This window comes from Cryptomeria japonica, chromosome 3 (assembly GCF_030272615.1).
Source record: "Cryptomeria japonica chromosome 3, Sugi_1.0, whole genome shotgun sequence".
In the NCBI taxonomy this organism is placed as follows: domain Eukaryota; kingdom Viridiplantae; phylum Streptophyta; class Pinopsida; order Cupressales; family Cupressaceae; genus Cryptomeria; species Cryptomeria japonica.
In genome coordinates, this window is record NC_081407.1 from 936,857,114 (window position 1) to 936,879,005 (window position 21,892).

Sequence of the window (21,892 nt, forward strand, 5' to 3'; positions counted from 1 at the left end):
TCTCGATTGAGAGCATATCCCTTTTCCAGTTATGATTAGCTTTGGCCTTGATCAGCCACCCCCTTCCTAGAAGAGCGTTGTATGCTTTCCTTTCCAGCGGGATGACTACAAAATCCAGGAGGAACTGCTGCGTCCCAATTACCACCTTTTGTGCCATGAGGGTGCCGAGGGGTTTGATACCGTGTTGGTCGGCACCGACCAGGTGGAAGGTTGGTGGCCAGAGAGTAGGCTTGCCAAGGCTTCACCAGGTTCCCTCCGGTAGTACGTTGACTCCGGACCCGCCATCAACAATGGTGTTAGTAAGCTTTTGCCCCATTATATCCATCTCTACTACTGTTGGTTTCCGTCCAGCGCCCACCGCGAGTAGCATAGGATTCATGGCATCCGTACCCGATTCCTTCACTGGGTCCGTACTACATGGGTCCGCCACCGTTTGGTGTTCCTGTCGAGAGGTAGTGGCCATGGTTATATTTGTCAAAGCCATCCTTATCTGTGGCATGGTTTGCAGAAGGTCGTACACCCGTACGAGTATTGTGGTTTGTAACATTTGCTTGATGATAGTTTTTTCTGGTTCCGGTCGGACCGGCATATCAGCGGCCAAGTGCGAGGCCCTCCGCTCTCCAGCCATCGCCCGCTGGATATCTGCCCTTGCCTCCTGAAATCTTTCTTTTTCTGTGCGAGGGTCTGGCTACATGGCTTTCTTGTTTTGCAACCTTGTGATTGCCAGTACGTCTTCCTTTGATCCCTCTACATCGAGCATGTTCACCCCTTTTTGCTTTGGGCAATCTATGTCCTCGTGATTCCCTGGACCGCACCATCTGCACAACAAACTTCCTACATCACCTCCGTTTTGGCATTCTCGAGCAAAGTGGCCCCATTCGTTGCACTGCCTGCACTAAATCATGGGTCGCCCCTTCCCGTCGTATTGAATTCTGCTCCTTGGTGTGCTATTATTGGAGCTGTTGTTCCCCCACCGATTGTTCCTGTACCCTCCGGGTGAGGCGTCAGGGTTTGTTGTTGGCCTTGGAGGTGTTGCTGGTGGTGTGGTTTGGTCAGGTTGGGCGTAGAGCACTTGTGTGCTCTATGCCTTCAAGTTGTACGGACATTCCTTGGTGGAATGTCCCGTTATTTGGCAGATGTCATAGAAGACTTTACGGGGACAACCTCCTTTAGTGTGGCCTTCGGTCTTGCAATCAGTACACCATAGTTCTTTTCCTTCCCTGTCACTTTCTTTGTCACCTTTTAACTCCTTCATCATCCTCATCATATCTTTGCGGAGTGCTTGCACTGTTTTTGATCCTCCGTCGCTGTCGTCGTCCGTACTGTCACCATCGCTGGTCCGTCGCTTCCCCCGAGATGTTTTGTTTTAACTCTCAATATTCATGGCGCAATTGTATGCTTCATCGTACGATGGCGGAGGTACTACTTTCATTGTCCTTCTCAGGGATTGTACCAATCCTTCCACGAACCACCGCTTCTTGAGGCCATCTGCCGGCTGGTTCTCCATTTGGTTCAGTAGTTCCCTCAGCCGTCTGTTATATGCACGTATGCTTTCGTTTTTTCCTTGTTTGGTGTTGTAAATTTCCGCCACAATCTCGTTGTCGTCTCGTAGGAGTTTGAATTCTTCTTCGAAGGCCTTCTTCAGATTGCTCCAGGATGTTTTATGCTGAGCATCAAGGTCTGTGTACCAGTCAATAGCTATTCCTCGCAGAGTGGCTGGAAATGCCTTCACCCAGTAGTCCCGGTCGTCCTAGCCATTTGCTTCCCAGATGGTGACGCATGTCTTACAATGCCTTACGGGGTCCTCCGACCCGTCGCCCATGAATTTTGGAAGTTTTTGTTTCTCCGGGGTGTGTGCCATCGTTCTTTTCTGTGTGGTTTTATGCAGTGCCTGGAATTGACTATATGTCGGGAAGGTACTATGTGTCCAGATGGTGCCGTACGCTCCTAGTCTGGTTGGGTCCTTGCCAACCAGGCTTTGGTCACCTTCACTTCTATAGTCCCTCCTTCCCGGGGTTTCCGGATCCGATCTTCCTATTTTGATGCCCTCTGACAAGGACAAGTTTTTAATGCCGGACAACGTTGCTTCAAAAATCATGGCGATTTCCTCGTGCAGGTCTCGTACGGCCTCCTCTCCTTGTTCAGAAAATTCCGATTGGGTGCTTTGTGGTTTGGTTCAGGAGTCTTCTTCACTTGACGTCGAGTGTGGGGCCTAGTCGGCGAGATCTTCCTCCGCTACGTCTAGAAGTGGTAGGTTCCTGGCGACCTCGGCCAAAACCTTCCACGTACACGATTTTTGCCTCTCCCGACTACGACTTCGATTCACACTCCGACTTCTGTTGTGTTTCTCTGGACTCCTTGAGTCAGCAACCTCTCTTAGTCGCCGTCCCCTGTTGGCCTGTTCTTTTATGTGGAGGGATTGTCGTACAGTTCCCTCGTTTACTCCTTCGGTAGCAGTGGTACGTCTGTCTTTGTTCGGCCGTAGGGGCATCAAGTATCAGAGGTACGGCGCTGACTGGCCTCCCTCTCCTCTTCATCCCTACGACTCCGTTCCTCGTACCGTCGGAGGCCTTGTTGCCGCTGAAGTTCCTTTGTTGTTTCTTCTCTTTGGTTTTGTTGTGCAATCAAGTTTATGGCAAGTAACCTTGGAATGCTCCCGAGGAGGTCAAAGACGGGGGTGCTGACGGTGAGTTCACCACGTACCGTGCCTTCCGAGACGGCTCTCTCCTAAGCCTCTCGCTGCACGTACTGCGTGACCGACACGTCCCACAACTCTAGCAAATATGTCGTCAACTGATCCTCTTGTTCCTCTTCCGCAGTACTCTCCTCGTACGTGTCGTTGTCCACGACAATTAATTGCTGGTCAAACGGCCGGCCCATTAATTGCTTCCGCTTGCCGCCATAGTTATCTCCAGGTTCGTTCAGGCAACGGCGCCAAAATGTTTAGTCCTAAATGTATAGTTGGTGAATAATCAGATAACACAGTATTTCTTGCACGTACCAAGTATTCATGGAACAGAACAATTATACATCATAGCACAAATTACAAATGATAATAATTAGACCAGAAAGTTATATCCTTATTCCAATGTCCAGAATCGTCCATACATGATCCCCTGCCGAGGTTCCAACCAAACAATATATAGACCCGATGGTTGGCCAAGTTGCCAACCGTCACCAACTCCCAACTATCCGACGGGAACCTCTCGGCAATAGCAAAACATAAACACACATAACACACTTATAATTGTTATCCGTACTAACATACGTTTTTACCCCTAGCAGTATTCACAGTTATCCCCAAAGTATTCAAAGACTTAAAGTTATTCCCATCGAAGAAAAAGATTCAAGAAATGCTAAAAAGTGTAGAACGAGAGAAACAAACTCTGAAATAGAGACACCCTAAAGAAGATTGGGTCAAATAAACGTTGCCAGTGCAAATAGGGAAACCCAAACCATGCCGGGGCTGGAGGATCCTACAGGGACAACATGGGAAGTTTAGTTTTTGTCTCTGCTAAAGATGCTGGTGTACCACTAATCAGGTGGAATTTGATGCCCTCAACACAGCCCTAAGAATTGTTCAGCAATGGGATATAGATAAATACTAAACTGATAATTAAAAGAATGAACCATCGCTCCAAGACAGATTGGAAGCTAAGAGCTAGATTGAAAGAAATTATAGTTTTCAGAAATACTAATTGGCTATAGGGAACAAAACAAAGTTACTAAGTTTATGGCCAACAGGGAGACTGGAAGCAATCGCATCTCGTTGAAAGAAGTCCAAAAAAAAAATTAAAGGGGTGAAAATAGTAAAGAACATCAAAAAATAGGTGGACCCTTCTCTCATTTATCAAGGCTATTTCATTGCTTGCTACTGCTGCTCTTGCAAACTTCCTGTCACCACTGCTTGCAAGACATTACCTATTATAACACAGAATTGCAGAAAGGAATTCAACTCTCCATTGCTCAAATCATTAATGAGTTCTATGATTTCTGATCTCTATGTTCATCTGCTGTTGCGTTAGTTTCTGGTTTCATTAAAATGTTCTCATTTAATTTGATATAAACATTTCAAGCTATTCTCATGATAGTTTCGAGTTATAATTTGTTTTATGGACAGACTTTCTTTTTGCAGGAGTCAGGGGTAGCAAGTGTGATGAGCACTACAATAGTAGCATTTGGTGTTTCTGGCCATGGAGACCCCAGAAGCTATTATTTTTGTAATTAATGGTGCATGTTCTAGCCCTTCACCATTTAAAGTTATGCAATTGCAATACAGATTTTTTTGTCAATTATTAAGAAAATCAACAATAAAGCTCCAAGAAATCTCAATGTCCTACATAAATACAGCTTAAAACAATTTAACATAGAAAGAAGGACACTTCACTAATTATTAAATATGACCTAGCAAACCATCTCAGAGGACAGAAATATCTTGCTTTAAATTTGTTTTAATGCAACTACTGCCCATGGAAAGCTCATGGCACTTCTAGTTTACTGAGGTTAAAATTCAACCTATTGCTAACAATGGAAAATTTGATGCTACAGTCAAAATGATCTAAAGTTTACAGGACTACTCTTGACTCCCATTCACCTGCTTTTGGTCTTGTGTCAACAATTTATTTTCATATAAAATTCTGACTTTTTGGATTCTAGATAGTTGAAGAATTATCAAACTAGAGCAAGGGAAGTTGTCCAGTTTAAACAATTCAAAAACAGTCTGCATTCAAACTTACCATACCAGTACCCCCCAGAGAATTTCTGTAACACAATGGGGAGGATGCAAACAAGTACTCTCCAGGGAACAGAAATCACAGCAACATACTGGACACTATTACATGGAGTGTATGCTGAATGAGAACAACATTAGGCTATTCTAGAGAATACAAAGAAAACTGGTATTTACCATCTTTTCTTGTCTCAGAAAGCAAGCCTGAAGCATGTTTTTTGACAATTTCGAGGTATCTTTCTTCCTCCTGCTCAGCAATGTTGAACAACACAACAGACCCATATTGAAAGACTACCATGTAATGGAAACTACTCCAAGACTCTTTGCTTCCTTCGATGCCCTGCTATATAATCATATCATGTGTGAAAGCATTTACTATCCATCAAAACTATGACAAAATAAATTTTGTAAGGAATTTAATATATTCAAGCCTTTCCACTTCTATTATGAAAACGTTAAATAAATCTAGAACTAGATCAGTGGACCTTTTAATGAAGATTTGAAGTATCTTATCTGAAAGTGCACAATTGTCATGAACTATCATTATTGAAAATATAAAGCAAGACCCAGAAAAGATCCTTATTGTCATTTTGAAATGCTGCAAGCATGAGAACAAGAAGAATGAAATCAATACCAAAATTTTCTCAAATATTGCAAAGAAATAGAGTCAATGATCACGAAAACATATCCTTCCCAAACCATGAAGTACAGTTATTCATGAGCAATTCTCTATTCTTTATTCGGAAAGTTCTAACATTATTAACAGGCTGTGGTTCAATAGCAAGTTCAGCCATATTGCATGCCATCTGACAAAATTTCGACTCGCACCAAAGCCTGTGTCAGAAATATTACATCACATTGTTAGTAATTCATGAATAGTATGTTAGTTAGTGGTTAATAATAAGGATTCCCATAGTAAATTAGTTGGGGGAGGTTATATAATGTAGTTACAAATAACTATATTCCTTCTTGTATATTCATCCTTTTGGTTGATCAATTGAAACATCACAGTATTTTATTATCAAAGCATTTGGACCTAACAATGGTATTAGCGCCATAGGAGACCCTGAAGGGTGATGGGTGCATGTCCGTTGAGATTCATTTGTAGGCTAAGAACCAGCACTAGTTACATGGAGGATGCAGCCAATTTTCACAAGGGAACGTGTTTGAAGGCTACAAATGGGAATTGGGATATACTAGCAGCCAAACCATTTGTGCCATCATGTGTTTTGTGGATGAATATTGCAACACCATTTGTTACAGCTCAGTTCTCAAAGGTTTTGGAGCTGCCTCAGAATCTTTTATGGATTCCAAGATTTTATAAAAGATAAATCATTATTACTTATACGCTATGTTTGACTCACAACCACTAACCTGCTGCATTAACACAATTCAGTAATAATACAACTACTTTTTCCATATTTGCCATTTCACAAGTGCAGTGTTTGTTAGTGTTTAAAAGAGAGGTTTTGATAAGATTTTTTATAGTTGCAGATACATAAGGTACCATTTCAATGAAGTGTAATGTTTAAAGGGAAATAACGTGTGTATATTGGTGTTACCATTCAATGTGTATTTGGGTGCACATTAAGTGGTGCTTGATATCTAATTTTTCAATCGAATAAGAGTTTCATTGTAAGAGTGCATTATTGATTATTGTCTTGATTAAAGGAAAGAATCCTATCTCTATGAAGGGTCTAAGTACCATATATTATGCAGCCAATACCTTCAATGAATAGGCCAGAGAGCTCTATGTAGTATTATATGGCTCACATGCATATTGATTGTGTTACCTAAGTGAAGCCGAATTTGCATGGAGGATGGAGGACCCATTAGGAGGATAGGGAGGCCTGTACCCATCTCTAGTTAGCTTCCCAATCAGAGATTAGCTATACTGCTTTAGAAGCTCCAGATCTTTTTATTGTTTCCCCTTTGAATCACAGAGAGGATTTTGTGATAACCAAAACAATGAGAAGCTTGGCAGGCAAGACAATGAACTAGGAAAAGTTTAGGAACCCATGAGAATGAGTTATGCTTGCGGGCATGCATCCCTACCAACATTTGTTGTAAGATCATTGTTATTGACAGTGTGTGTCCTTGTCAAAACAACTTTGATGATGGATAGTGTGTGTCCTTATCCACATTTGTGTAATATCATTGTCGTTGACAAGGCATGTGTCCCTGTTGAACAACTTTGATGGTGGATAGCATGTGTCTCTCTCCCTGGTTGAGATCTGTATCTGGATATGCAAATAGCTTTTGATCTCATTTTCAAACAAATGCTGCCTCTATTGCCTCTCTTCATGTTGCCTTTCTTTCTTATGATGATTCTTCTCTATGTGCTTGAACTTGATCGACTGGCTGTACATTTACCACCTTCACTATTGGCACGGTAGCTCACCATGAGTTCAATAAGGCCACAGTTGGGTGTGTCCTTCGTGATGTAAGACATGGATTATGGTATGTGTCCTAGTCCACGAACCTTTAAGCACTTGGTGAACTATTTCATTTAACCCATACATATTTAACAATGTTTCTATAGTTTTAACTATAGGAAGTATCATTCCAAACAAAAACAAATTGAATGTGTTGTATCATAAGAAGAGATCTAGGCAGCTGAATTTGTTCGTAGGAGGGAGCACATTCAATCTCTTTAAATGATACAGCCAATCCAATCTTTTGGTGATTGGACAAAGGTTTAATGCTAAAGAGTTTGAAATAAGGTTTATATAGTCCAAATAGACAAAGGAACCTAATCAGAAAAGGCCTTTCTACCCGTTATATTTAATATAATGGAAAGAATGGTAGATAAAATTAACAGAAATGCACTTCTAATCTGGCCTAGAACACAAACTAGTTAATTACTTATCTTTTCCTTAAAAGATTGTAAATAAAAAGAGGTTAAGGTTAGAGAATACAATTTTTGATTTCCCATCCCAAATGCTCATACAATGAATAAAGATTTTTCACAATTCAATGGAACAATATATGCAATTCTAAATGGTGTATAGATGCATAATAAACGATCAAACCCAATGAAGAAAAAATGAAATAAAGGAAATCTATTAAACTCTTGAAGGATACTGTATGAGGTGAAAATTTCAAAGCGGAATGAATCATCAAACAGGACAACCACAAAGACCCTACGATTCAAACTAATTCCAAAACCTCAAAATAATTGGAGAATTAATGAATACAAACTTGGAATCAACTGGAAATTACACAATTATACCTCACTCAAGCATGCATCACATTGGCCTCCATTGCTCTCCTTGACCTTCGTGTAATGGTGGTATGTTGCTCTTAGAATCTGTAGCACTACTACGGCAACGTAATTGCACGAACACTCAAAGACTATGGTTTTAGAATGATATATGATCAAGGTTGCTTTTATAGATTTTCCAATATCCATCAGCGGTGATGATCTGAGGAGAAGATTTGTTGATCAATGGTTGAGATTTGATGAGACGATTTAATTGAGATACTTACAAGATTAACTCATTGCATGATGGAGATAGACAAAATATTGATCAGTAAAGAGAATTGATTAGTCTGTTGAACTCGAAGTGAGTGTGAGTTGGAGAGGTGGAAGTAAAGACTTAATTAGCATTAAATAATTAAAAATTATTTAATTGAGTGCATCGAAGTATAAAATAAATAAAATTAAAAACTTATTTATTTTTAGAAGAGATATGTTTAGAAGAATGAACTAATAAATAAATTAAAAGATTCATTTAGTTATAGAAGAATTAGTTAGCTAATTAAACAATTAAAATAATTATGTAATTATAGGAGACAAGGGGAAAAGAATTAATTAAATAATTAAAAATTATTTAATTAAAGTGCATAAGAAAAGAATTAAATAAATTATTTAATTCAAGTGTAAGTGGGAAAAGAATTAGATAAATAAATTATTTAATTCATGTGCAAGTGGGAAATCAATAAAATAACAAACTTATTTATTATTGGAAGAAATATATTTTAAAAATGAATAATTAAATAAACTAAAATAATATATTTAATTATAGAAGAGAATGTTAGCTAGCTAAAATAATTATTTAATTATAGGGAAAGTGGAAGAAAAGGATTTAATTAGATAATTAAAATTATTTAGTTAATGTGCACGGTGGAAGAAAATTAGAATAATTAAATATTTATTATTTAATTATTTGCATAAGAAAGAATTAATTAATAACAAAAATTATTTAATTATAGTTGGAAGAAAATTAGATATCTAAATGATAATAAATTACTTATTCATGATAAGAGAGGGAGATTTTGTTTTTTGAATTTGAAATGGAGAAATAAAGGTAGCTTAATTAAATAACAAAATTATTTAATTAATTTAGAGCAATAATCAGTGAAAATGTTGCTAGCAAGCATTAGACAATTTTCGGTGTCTACAAATACCTTTCTCCAAGAGTGATCTTACTATAAAAATATCTTCAAAGTTTCAAAAGGTGTAAGAAAACTAACACAAATCCTAGAGTCTCGTGGCCATCTCATGACTGAAGATTACCTTGTGTTTTGGTTGGAAAATAGGGTTTACAAGTTTATGCATGCAAACAAGGAATTAAACATACTTTCCAAACATTAAACCTTTTCTCCTTGTCTCCTATAATTACATAGGAATTTTAAATGTTTAATTAGCTTCATACTTAAAAGTGATTGCTTGCTCACTTGAATTTTGGAATTGATCTTATGAAAAGGAATTAATTATTTTCTTCTTGTCTCCTCTAATTACAAAATTATTTTAATTGTTTAATTAGCTAACTAATTCTTCTATAACTAAAAGTTATTAAACCTGAGCAAGCAATCACTTTAAGTATTAATTCTTCTATTCCTTTTCATTGATCATGTGGAATGTCTTCGTAATGTCTCAGATCATGGATGCCATCATGAATGCTTTGAAATTTCAAAGCAAGCTAACATGGAGAAAGTTTTTCCGCCTCCAAAATATGACTATTGAGGGGTCCAAAATCTGGGCCCCTTTTGGGAGGACAAGGGCGCCCAGGGCGTCCCCGTCCTAAACATCAAGGCTGAAATTTGGACAGAGCCCCAAAAAGGTACTGAAAATGCTGAATTTAGGGTTCTGCGAATAGAATCAAAACAGGGTTAAGGCACAAAAGGTCAGAACACTGAAGTGAGGTCTAGGTGAGGACAAAATTGTATAGGGATACAATTTACGATGCTACACCTTGATGCCTTTACTTCCCCTAATGTGATAGGTGTTTTTATTACTGAGAGAAATATGGATAGGCGTACAAATGTGGGCGTGATAAAATAGATGATGAGATTGAGGAAAATGGTCTATCTTTCAATATAATAATGGAGAAATTCAAAATCCTGGAAACACAAAAGGATTCTTTTGCAGGACCTTAGCAGCTAAGGCCAAAACCAAGCCTGATTTCTAACAATAGAAAGCAACCATGAGAAACCAGGAGGAAACCATTTGTAGAATGGAAAATCAGCTGATGATGTTGAGAGAACAAACGGTGAGCAGAGGGCTTGTTGCCACTGCAACACAATTTCAGGAAGTCACCTGCTCAGCTGTGTCAAACTGTCCCTAATGCTTTCAAAACCCCATGTCCACTAGTTAATGAAATTCCAATGAAATGAACAAGGAAACTTTCAAGATAATAACAGGGTGTAAAGCCCTAATAGTAGAGCAACCACCTGATAATCATTAATGACAAATGTGGTTGGAGGCAGGAAATTGCCAACTCCTTCGAGTCACTTATTTTTTTCAGGCTGGAATCTGTGGAGTAGTTTGCAACATAGTATCATTAATAGTTCTTGGGTATAAATCGGCAAACCAAAAGATAAAGATTTTTATTTTAAATTGCAATTTAATCAGGAAAATCGTATTAAGGTTAGGGTTAAGGTTTTAAAAGAAGGAACAAAATCAGGTCAGGGTTAGGGTTAGGACTTTTTTAAATGAATGAAAAGTTCAAATATATAGCCAAAAAAAGGCCGAAAAATGCAATTCAGTAGTGACTGCCAATTTTGTTGCTATTTCTCTGGTCAAGCTTGCTGACCACAAGTTTAGCAAACAACAGTTTTTCATTTCAAAAAATTGTTTTCCTGGGCGATTTCCAATCTATTGTGGCTTTTTGACAATTTGCAAATTTGTTTTATGGCTGTTCTTGGTACTCTTGCACTCTGGGATGTTGCTCACATGAATTTCTGCAACAGTACTCTTTGCATCATTGAGATGCTGTTCTGGAAGCTGTATAAGTTCTTCCCTTTTAATCACTGCATTGATAACTATAGTTTAGATTTACAGAAATAGTTATTGTTGAGGAATTTCTGATAGTCTTTTTGGAAAATTAGACCATATGATAACAATTTGCACTCTAGCTAATCATGAGCCCTTTTACAAGAAGGGTTTTAAATCCCATTTGATAATTTAACATGTTTTAAACTTAGACTGCTTCAACCTTTTGGAAAGTCACTAGATATGGAAGACTTATTTGCTGTTTTCTGAATTTTTATACTAAATGTACGGATCGATCTGGATTTGGTTGGCAATCTGGTGGACAAAACCTCTAAATTGCTGGAACATAGATGTATTATAGGTCAAAGCAATTAACTAAAAATTTAAAACAATTATAGCCTAGCGATGATTGTAAAGCTGTCTAGAATGAATGGAGATAAAATAAAAGCAAAGAGAACAATTTCTGAATAAAAGTATAATTATTTTATGATTATCAATATGAGAGATATGCAAAAATTGTCTCTGAGAAATTATGTAAGCTGTTTCTCCCAAATTATTACAAAATTAGTTAGCCATCCCTGATAAGAGTTGAAATTATACCCACTGCACTTTGCTATTTTGCTCATCTCCACATATTACAAAAGGTCAATAGCTGAGAAGAGATGTGAAACTACCACACACTCTCTCAGCAAGTTACCCGGGGATGCGTCCCCAGTATTTTTTTCAGGCGTCCACGTCCTGGGGACGTCCCGGGAACAAGGGACTCCTAGGGGACGTCCCCATAAATTCTGCATATTGACAGTGAATTTTGACAATGAAATCTATAAGCAATTTGGCTTTGACTCTCAATTTAACACAAATTTGGCATAAGAACTCTGCTAGTTCTTATATGTTAAGGTTCTATAATGTATATGTGCATGCTTTATCCGTGTTTTCATATGAATACTTTAAATTTCCCTATATATTTTAATTTTCCCTATTTTTATATAGGCGTCCCCTTTGCCGTCCCTAGCTGTCCCCAAAATTGGCAAAAAAAATCACCGTCCCGGAAACGCGTACCCCCGTCCTCTGCCGTCCCCATCCCGGAAACTCGGGGTAACATAGTATGATAGTGATCTTTGAGAGGAGATGCGAATCTACAACCTTCTCTCGTCTTTGTATCTGAATAGCAAGTCCTTAAAGTTTATTGCTGTTTATGGAAATGAATAGTCTGGAGATAAAAAATATAGAGATTCAACCTTGACTCTGGAAACCAATTTGAGAAGCATTTCAACATGAAGCGGAGAGTATCAGTCATTGATGAAACCCATAAAACAAGAAGATTTCAGTTTCCCAAATTGTTTTAAGCTTTCTAGATTTTTTGTATTTTGAAAATTTTGGGCCTTTCAGATTGGTTTTCAGGGGTCAAACTTTGTTCATCATATAGTACAACTACAGAATACACATCCTAAACTTTCCAAAGATTTTTGAGCCAGGTTGTTTATAGCTACAGTTGCAAAGTTACACCCTGAACAATGTGATCTACTAGTTTTCTGATGCATTGTCAGGAACACTATCTCAAACAACCTAGATTGAGATATTTTACTTTTTGCGAAAAAAATCAAATAAGTTTATGCAAGCAACAAAATTTAGGATTTCTCCTAATGGATATTTGATACATTTTAGAATCTACAACTTAGAAGCAATGCAATATCTTCCAATGGTTGTTTATCAAAAAACGAAAAGACAAAGAAGGATGTTTACCTGTGTTATCAAAGTACTGGTAGATGACTGGTGAGATAGAGTATTGGTGTATTTAAATATCAGATAATTTGCAGTTCGGGAAGCTGGAGGCACGATGTCAAGAACATGTTCAAGCTGCAAGCTCCTCAAATCCACACTGCAATACCTCCCATGCAAGTAAATATGTTAGTGCACATGTCCCAAAAAAAAAAATCTATCATAATAAGATAAAAAATTAGAGTCTACAAATGATTTAATATTCCTAAATATCTAAATTATTTCTTACAGAGAAGTAGATGTCCAGTGAGCAGGATTTCAAGCAAGGAGAGTGTAAAACGGGCAGTCAATTGTGTGACCAGGTTTTCAAACAAACAAGAAGATTAAGCAAACACAGGAGAGGAGCTTTGCAAAAATGGGATGTCAAATGTATGGCAAAAAAAAAGGCAAAAATGAGGAATGGGGAGTCAAAGGAAATGCTAACCTTTCAAAAGGAGGCCATGGCTGGCACCTTTGCTGACCTTTCTCCAAAAGATCAGATTCAGTTGCATGACTAAACCCAACATGAACACTTCATCTTTCAGATAGCAGAAGAAAATGTGCAGATCAATCTGAACGATGCAGAATTCTTAACTATGGTAAATCCCTTGACTTCGCAGGCATTGATTCATAAATTAATGGGAAATGGCCTTTGATGGAAGCTTTATTAGATTGAATTTAAAAATTGGAAGTAGGGTCCTCCTTAAATTAGATTTTTGGTAATTGAATTTCTTCTTGTAAAGTTTAAAACCCCAGAACAGAGATTTCCAATTGGTTCCATGGGTTTTTGGAAAATTTCTTAGACCATGAACTCCATAATTGATCTAGATACTGAAATACTTACACAAATTGAAAAGAGATTGAGAAAAAACATTAAACTGTTTAAATTTCATTTTCATCTGGAAAACCTCTATGAATTTGGTTTTTCTAGAAGCCCTTTCAATCTATTGGACTGTGAAAACCTCGTGCTTACTTTGCTTTAAAGGATACCAGTTTGGGTCAAAGTGTATAATTGTGACAAAAACTTTGTAAAGCTACAATTCTGAAAAAAAACGGGTGGAAAGATTGGGCAAGTGACTGTTGTGACCTAATCACAACATCACCCCATTCCAAATGGGGACCCCTACATTTTTGGTCCACTTGGTCTTTTGGTTGTGGTCTTTTGGCTCTTTTAGCAGCAATTTCTTCAATCTCCCCAAGTCGGCAAATGTTTTGGCAAATTTTGATCAAGTCTGCAAGTGTTTTGAGTAAATTTGGCTAAGTCTAGAGCTTATTTTGTCTATTTATGGTTTTTGCCCTTCAAACTTAGATTTGAGGTCATTTTCTTAGGGTTTCGAAAAATCTGAATGTAGCAATGGAGTCAAAACCCTTCAAGGAAGCTACTAGTGAAATTTGAGCGAATTCCAAGCACTTACTATTTTTAGTAAGTTTCACTGCATCCCAAATTATTTGCATTTAAACAAACATACTATTTTTAGTAAGTCTATTTTTAGCAGGTGTCACCCTGTCCCGTTTTGCCCTAATATGATGTTGGGAAGAACATACTATTTTTAGTAAGTCTATTTTTGGCAAGTCTATCTCAAGCAGTTGACGGGACACTGATGGCAGAGCATTCTTGAACATCCAAGTTCCAAATCCGGAAAGTTGAAAAAGCAGGCAATTATTCAAAAAAATGGCTAAGTCTAGAATTCTTTCCTAAAGTGGAAAAAGCATGAAAAAACTATCCTAAGGCAAGAAAGTGTTCCGTGATTCTCTTCGATCCAAAATTGGCATCAAAGTCCAAACGAAGAACGCAAAATGTATATTGCAAGGAGGAATTTCCAAACTTGACCAAAAATCCTTCACCTTGGTCAAATGGCACCCAAGCAAGAGGTGGGCCGCTAGAATCATGTTGAGGAGGAATTTCCAAAATTCCTCAAGATCCTTCCCACCTAACAAATTGTGTCCAGGGTTGAGGTAGAGCGCCAAAATGGGGTCATGGAGGAATTTCCTCCCCAAACAAAGAATCCTTCACTTCATGCAATTTGTGCCCAAGGACATTACGGAGCGCTAAAATGAAGACATGGAGGAAATTTCTCCTCCACCAAAAATTCTTTCCTCCATGAAGAAATGCGCTTAAGTAGATGGGTGCCAAAACGAATACAAGAAGGAAAATTCACTTTTTTCCAGATTTCCTCCTTCCTAGTCAAAATGCGCCCAAGTAAGGTGTTGAGTGCCAAAATGGGGCTGAGGAATTTTCCTCCACATCAAAATCCTCCTTCATGAAGAAAATGTGCTCAAGTCAAGTGTTGGGCGCTAAACAAAGGCCAAGGAGGAATTTCCAAGCAAGTCAAAAATTCCTCCCTTCCAAGCAAAATACGCTCCAAGCTAGACTTGGGTGCCAAAATCATTGCAAGGAAGAATTCGCCTTTTTTTTCCAAATTCCTCAAATTTATTGCGTCCAAGGTCAGAGGTAGAAAGTTAAATTCAAAGCAAGAGGAAAAAATTCAAAATTTCTTCCTCCAGGTGGGAATTGAGCCAAAGATTTAAAATTTTCCAAGACGGGAAAATTTGGTTAAGAGAGAATTTTTCTCTCTCCCAGACAAGGTAAAATTCTTCAAGTATGAAAAGAAATGGTCGATTGATACAAAAATCTCCTTCAGGACGAGATGTGAACAAGAATGCAAAAAATTCCTTCAAGATGAAAAAATCTCTCTAGAAAGACTTTCTCTCTCCTAAAATTCCAAACATACAGGATTCCTTCAAAATTGATAAAATTCTTCCAAGGAAGGAAAATCTTTCAAAGCGCCCAAAATGGAAAGATTTTCACAATAAATGAGTTGGTGACATGTAAAGGGCATATTCTGTATTTATGACACAACTCGAAAATTTAAGTTTCCATTTTTTAACTCAAAATTATGGTAAGGTCCACTTGCATGGCGAGTTGTCGAAGGAAACATGACGCATGATTGAAGAAAATCAATGCAGCTGCCAATTTTAACCCCTAACCAACTTAGTAGCTTTAGTGGGAAACTTCTATTTAAACGACAATTTGGAATTCATTTCTCACAACGGTTTTTGGAGAAATTCGAAGCTAGAGAGAAGTGGAGAAAAGACAAAAGCAAAGCTTTATTATTTTCCAAAAGTTCTCATTCGTGAAGGATTTATTTTATTTTGCCTGGAATCGCAGCATGGAATTCCTTCCTCAGTGGATTTATTGAATTTCTTTATGACGAAATTAATGTTATTTATTTTATTTTGCAGGAATGGTGGAATCTAGCAAGGCTGCAAACACCTCCTGGCAGGTGCAAATAAAGAATGAACAAAGAGGATATCTTCATAAATCAAAGATTATTTCAAAGTGGAAAGAGGTCACCAACACTAACCTGGGAACTTTGAGGATGGGAGAATTCAGAAGAAGAGAACAGCTAGACATCCTCCATCAGCCATTGCTACAAAGTTTGTCAAGAGTGGAATTGTTGCAGTTGCAGGCTTCCCTCCAGCCATCCAGTTCCCCAAGCTGATTATTGAGTGCGCAAAACATTACAATGTTGAAAGAAGGGCAATTTTGGCACCAAATGGCAAACTCCTAGCCAACGTCACAGCTGAAACAATTGGAGAAACATTTGGAATTCCAACATTCCAGTCCATGGCGTACAAGAGCAAGGAGAGAATAATATATTATTTCTCAAATTGATTTCCCCTTTTTATCTCCTCCTCAAATGAAAACTTCTCCCCTTTATATCCTCCAATGTGAGGGAGAGTCACACCTCTTCATACTGGTTGCAACCTTTCACAATTAGCACCCTTCAGAAGGGTCACAACCCTTAATCATTGCTCCCCTTTAAAAGAGTTCACTTGCTTATCTTCTTCCCATTAATGCTTCCTTAATTCTTTTGCTCCTTTCTTTTTTTCTTCATCTCTTTTCTCCCCAAATGAAGTTATCTTCTTTCCCTTGTATATGTCATGTTTGAGAGAGTAACAACTTTTCATTTCATGCCTTTTGACCATTCATCTTAACTAATTTTAATTATTAAATTTTATTTTTATTCCTTTATATTTTAATTTTTTTTTTTTTTTTTGATCGGTAAAAGGCCGAAGCCAAAAATTTTATATATAACTCAACAAAAAAAATTTTACACCTCCATTCAGTGTGGGCACCGGTAGGAAAGAATGGAGGGAAGAAAACCTCCGGTCTAGCCTGTTGACGTGTATTTTATACACAATCATACACAGAATAAAATACCAATAGGTATCTTATCCTCTCTTGAGAAAATAGTCTCTAACTGCTGAAGATCTGCAAAAAGGATCAGTTAGATGGACTCCAAGGTTCTTTTAGTGGGGTCTCCACGTGTGGACAAGCTTTTTAGTGGTATGATGTGATTTGCTGTTTCCTCCAAGGGGTCTTACGTATTCAAAGCTCGAAGATTTTACTAAACTAAAAGGAACTTTCAAAAAATAGCAAAAGATAGGGTTTAAGAGGTCTAATCTAGCCTAACCCTATGAATGACTTAGCCTGGACGAGATTTGGCCAGACTCAACCAACTTCAATTTTGCCATAAGATAACAACTCAATTGAAATTAGTGCGATCTTCTAAGGTAATATAATGATGTTCAATGCATCAAAGACCAAGGACACTACTATGAAGGTACATATCCAAGACACAATGATAATTGAAGATTAAGGACTCAAAGTGTTCTCCAGTCGACCACGCAAGGCGTTCCTACAATCAGCAAGAAGCTAGTGGTTTGGATTGCGAATCCTACCAAATATCAAATCCCACACTTAGTCTTTCAAATTAACAAACTACTTTGATTGAGCGTGATTCAAGTACATCCAACAACCATGAAGATAACTTAAGAAATTTGCAACAAAACACCATAACTTCAATATTTTATTGATTTCCAAGTCATCATGTACAACAATTGCTTGAATTTCTCTCTTCAAGACTCAATCTTGCTACAAAATAAAAATTGCTTCTAACTCTAATCTCTCTATTTCACTCTTATCCGACTATTAACTATTACCAAATGAAATGAAAAATGGGGGTATAAATAGCATCCCCAGTTACAATGAAAGGTCCAGATTGAAAGTAAATCAACGGACAAGATCATGACACCTAAACCCTAATTAGGGTTTGTTACAAATGACCTCCTTTTTACTGAACAATATTAAATACATAGCCAAATATTAAATTCGGCACAAAAATCTAGGAGGTATCAACCAATGAGAAATAAGATGTCATGTCATCTGTAACAACCTTTCATCTAGAATCTTATACCCTTTCCAATTCTCTTTCTTAGCATATGCAATGAATTTTGTCACGATTCCTTCGATTTCTGTGATTGGAATCTCGGGAAGATTCTTGATACTCTCCTCTAAGTGGATGACCTGATCGAATGCATCTAGAAGAGCTGCGTCCCAAGTAGGTTCAAGTTCCTTCGTTCTATCAATCAGGAGCATGGTGGCATACATTTGATCATACTGCTCATCTGTAACATCTGCGTCCTTGCGAAAGATGATCTTGATTCTATCCTCAAATTCCTGGATATCCACATCTGTCTCGACCTCGATCCTTCTGCCAAGAATGGTACGAAGTACCTCAAATACTCTGTCTTGGATCGGATTGATCACTTCCTCAACTTGACCACATCTAACACTGATGTCCTCGAAGAGAACACTCTTTATATGAAGTAAGGTTGACCACTGAAACAAACTGTGAGAATCACCTTCTAAGACCCTCTCCTGCGCTAAAATTCTTCTGGATGTGTGTCTTATTACTTTCAAGACAGGGATGACAACGTCCTTGGTATGGGCAAATGCAGCTACTGTTGCCATCAATCTGTGGATAATCTCAAGAACTTGGATAGCCTGATGAATGATCTTCGACATCCTTGTAACAAATTCTATGGCCACTGTATGAGATCTATCCATCCAACTACATGTACGCTGGACCAGGTTCCTGAATCTTTCTGCTTCATTGATCGATTGAAGGGGCAATGCCTGCACTGGTGATCTAACTGGATCCTGACGTCCCAAAGGTTCATTGATGTGACTGAAATATGTCCTCCATGCACCGACCTCTCTCTCAAGCTTTCTATTCTTTTCCACCTCTTCTCTAAACTTGTCCTTCAATGCCTCAAATGTGTCGGTGGCATCATCTAAAGTCTGCTCTGTTGTGGATGGTCCTAACTCAAAAGTTTGTATATCATAATCCTCTGCTAGGATCTCACCCTCATATTTATCTGCTGCCGGTGTAGCTATCTGCAGTTTTCTAGACCCAGTCTCATCTCGAATCATCTTGGACATCTTTGTAGCCTTCTTCTTCTCTGTTGTCATATGTGAACGTCCAACAAGGCTCTCTAAGTCAATTGCATTGTCCTCGTCCTCAATTACGATCACCTTAGTCAATCTTTCCTTCAACCAATCTGGGATATTCGATCTTGTCTCTTGAACTTGAATTTCTTTATGTACTATTTCTTCTTGTCTGGGAGGAGATGTCACTTCATTATCTTCTTCTAAATCATAGTCTTGGAGAGATCCATCTGACGAAACATGCTGTGTCTGTCCTTCCTCCTGTCTGTCATTCTGTACCATCGACTCCATGGACTCTTCCACTCGAACTGTTCTATTTTCCGGTCTGGAAGAAGTACCTGGTGTTTGATCTTTGTTGGCACCTTGTTTTTTCTTGGAAGACTCCTTCTTTTCTGATCTTTCCTTTCTCTTTGAACCTCTCGAATGGAGATTGCCCTCACTGGCACATCGAAGGTTACCTTCACCTGAATTCCTAGGATTAGGATTGCCTTCACTAACGCTGGCTCCACCTTCGGCTGGTTTCTCTTCCAAAGTAAAAGACATAGCTATGCCTTGTTCTCTCAACTTCTGATGCTGAACGTCTACCCATCTGCGAGTACAAGACAAGACTGGTGCCATCAAATCATCTAAATCCACGACCTCGGGCTCATTCCAATTCAAACTTATTGTTTTGCTTTCTCTATCATATGAAGACTGGATGTGCCTGCCATTGTCCTGAGCTTGGTCGGCCACTCTGTAAATCTTACATTTCCTGATGAAATCCAAAGGCAATCTAGAATGTATCTTACGTTTCACTTCAAGATCATCTAGGAGGTTCATCATAAAATCTTCAATTTGGTGCTCATGTCTAAATCTTCTACCGACCGTCTCCTCTAAATGTCCATGGGGATCAAAGCTATTCCTCCAAGCAAAAGATGAAAAAGAATACAAGGCTAACTCCTTCTCTGCGTCATCCATGGCTAAGACATTAGGACATACCTCAACTGAATTACCCAAAATAATAGGTACCTGGACTCCATTCTGATGTCTGTGTCTGAATGCCTTCACATATGCTGCCAACTGCCTTGTTACTTCAAGTAACACGATTCTGTCTGTCGGGTACCTCGGCAACATGTATGGAGGTAAAGGACATCCATGCACTCTAATGTAAGTGAACTTGGGAAACTGAATGAACCAAGCACCATACCTCTTGATGAACTCCTGGGCATCCTGAGATAATCTGTTGTGAATCCCTCCTTGCAACGTCCTTGTGATGTTCATCGTGAAAGTATCATTGACTAACTTGTAGTTCTTTCCTGGCGGATGATGCAAGTAGGTATAGGATTCACAAGCTCTGACCTCGCCGAGTCCTCTTCCAATCACTCCTCTGTGAGGTAGTCCTGCGTACTCAACGCTCCTGATTAAGGCATAGATGACGTATGAACTCATGTGGAAGGACTTAGTAGCCCTGAGTCTTCTCAACTGTACGTCTAAGCAATGGCTAATTATCCTAGCCCAATGTATCGTACCCTTTCCTTGAACAATCACCTGGATGAAGTAAAACATCCACTTCTCAAAATAGAAGGCATGAGGTGCTCCTGTAACTCTGTTGAGCATGGTAATCAAATCTCTGTACTCCTCCTGGAAATCAATCCGATGCGGTGTGTTCGGTACCTTGCTTAGACGGGGACGACTCTTGAGTAGCCAGTTCTTGTTGATTATGCTTAGGCAAGCATCTGGATCATCATCGTACACTGATCTGGCTCCTTCAATGCTCTTGTATATCATGTCCCTGTGCTCTGGAAGATGGAAGGCTTCACTTATGGCTTCCTCTGAAAGGTACGCCAAAGTGTTTCCCTCATTGGACACAATTGTCCTGGACTGTGGATTGTAGTGACGGACACACTCGATCATCAACTCGTGGCACTGAATAGCTGGAGGAAAACCGGCCGCCTTGATGATGCCACTCTCTATTATTCTCCGGGCGACAGGTGATGGCTTGCCAATGTAAGGGACCTCTCGAAACTTCTTCGTGCTAAAGTTCCCCAGGTTTGTATCTCCAATGTTGCTCCACTTAGACACAATCTTGGTCTCCACTTCTTCGGTCTTCTGATCTTCTTTCATGAGAGCCGAGCGGCTGGTGGATGCTCCCGCCTTCGGGGTCGCCATACCTACACAACATTTCATTATAAGAAATAGATTTTGCAATAAATAACGTAAATAAGAGAGATAAATTTTTAGGAAACATCATGATAAGTCTCTAGAGTTATCATTTCCTAAAATAAACGATTGAGCTTAGAAAAAAATCAAAAATCAAAATTTCAAAACTTGAAATACGACGATGAATGAATAAAGCAATAATAATAAATCGCCATACCTCAATAGAGAGCTAACTCTAGAATGCAAAAACAAAATTCGCCTAGGCAAAATTGAGGTATAAAATAATCTTCAATATGATCTCCTCAGAATTGACTTTGCCACCTTTGGAGTGAACGTGATCTTCAAGTATCGCGCTAGACGTGGTCTTAAATGATCTCCAAATTTGCCCTTGACAAATCGCTCAAACAAATCCTCCAAGTCTTTAGCAAATTCGCCTTAATGTATCCTCAAGTTCGCATTTGGTGTGGTCTTCAAATTCGCACCACCCTTGATGTATAAAGCGCCACCCTTTGGATGAATGGAATTCGCACCACCTTTGGTCTTCAACGCAATTCGCACTCCACACTTTGATAACTAAGCGCCACCCTTGGTTTGAATTCGCACCACCTTTGAACACACTTCGCACTATATTCGCCTCTCCTCAATTCGCATGAAGAAAGGTAAAAATGATTATGTGAAAATGAAAATTTCCACTCCCATTATATATAGCGCTCACACCTTTTCATCCCCTAGGCCGACTTGATAAATAAAACCA

General features: G+C 38.6%; 1 protein-coding gene across 2 annotated transcripts in view; it reads right to left on the reverse strand.

The window, feature by feature from the left end:
• Positions 1 to 21,892, reverse strand: part of LOC131072938 (protein RETARDED ROOT GROWTH, mitochondrial) — a 147,268-nt gene that overhangs the window by 90,020 nt on the left and 35,356 nt on the right. Inside the window, exons 2-3 of one of the 2 annotated variants that reach the window (XM_058009242.2) lie at positions 12,690 to 12,825; positions 4,907 to 5,069 (exon numbers count right to left, since the gene is read on the reverse strand). In XM_058009242.2, the coding sequence (XP_057865225.2) occupies positions 4,907 to 5,069; positions 12,690 to 12,825 (299 nt within the window). Of the gene's footprint in view, positions 1 to 4,906; positions 5,073 to 12,689; positions 12,826 to 21,892 lie in introns of both variants that reach the window. The other variant, XM_058009241.2, reaches the window with a different exon arrangement.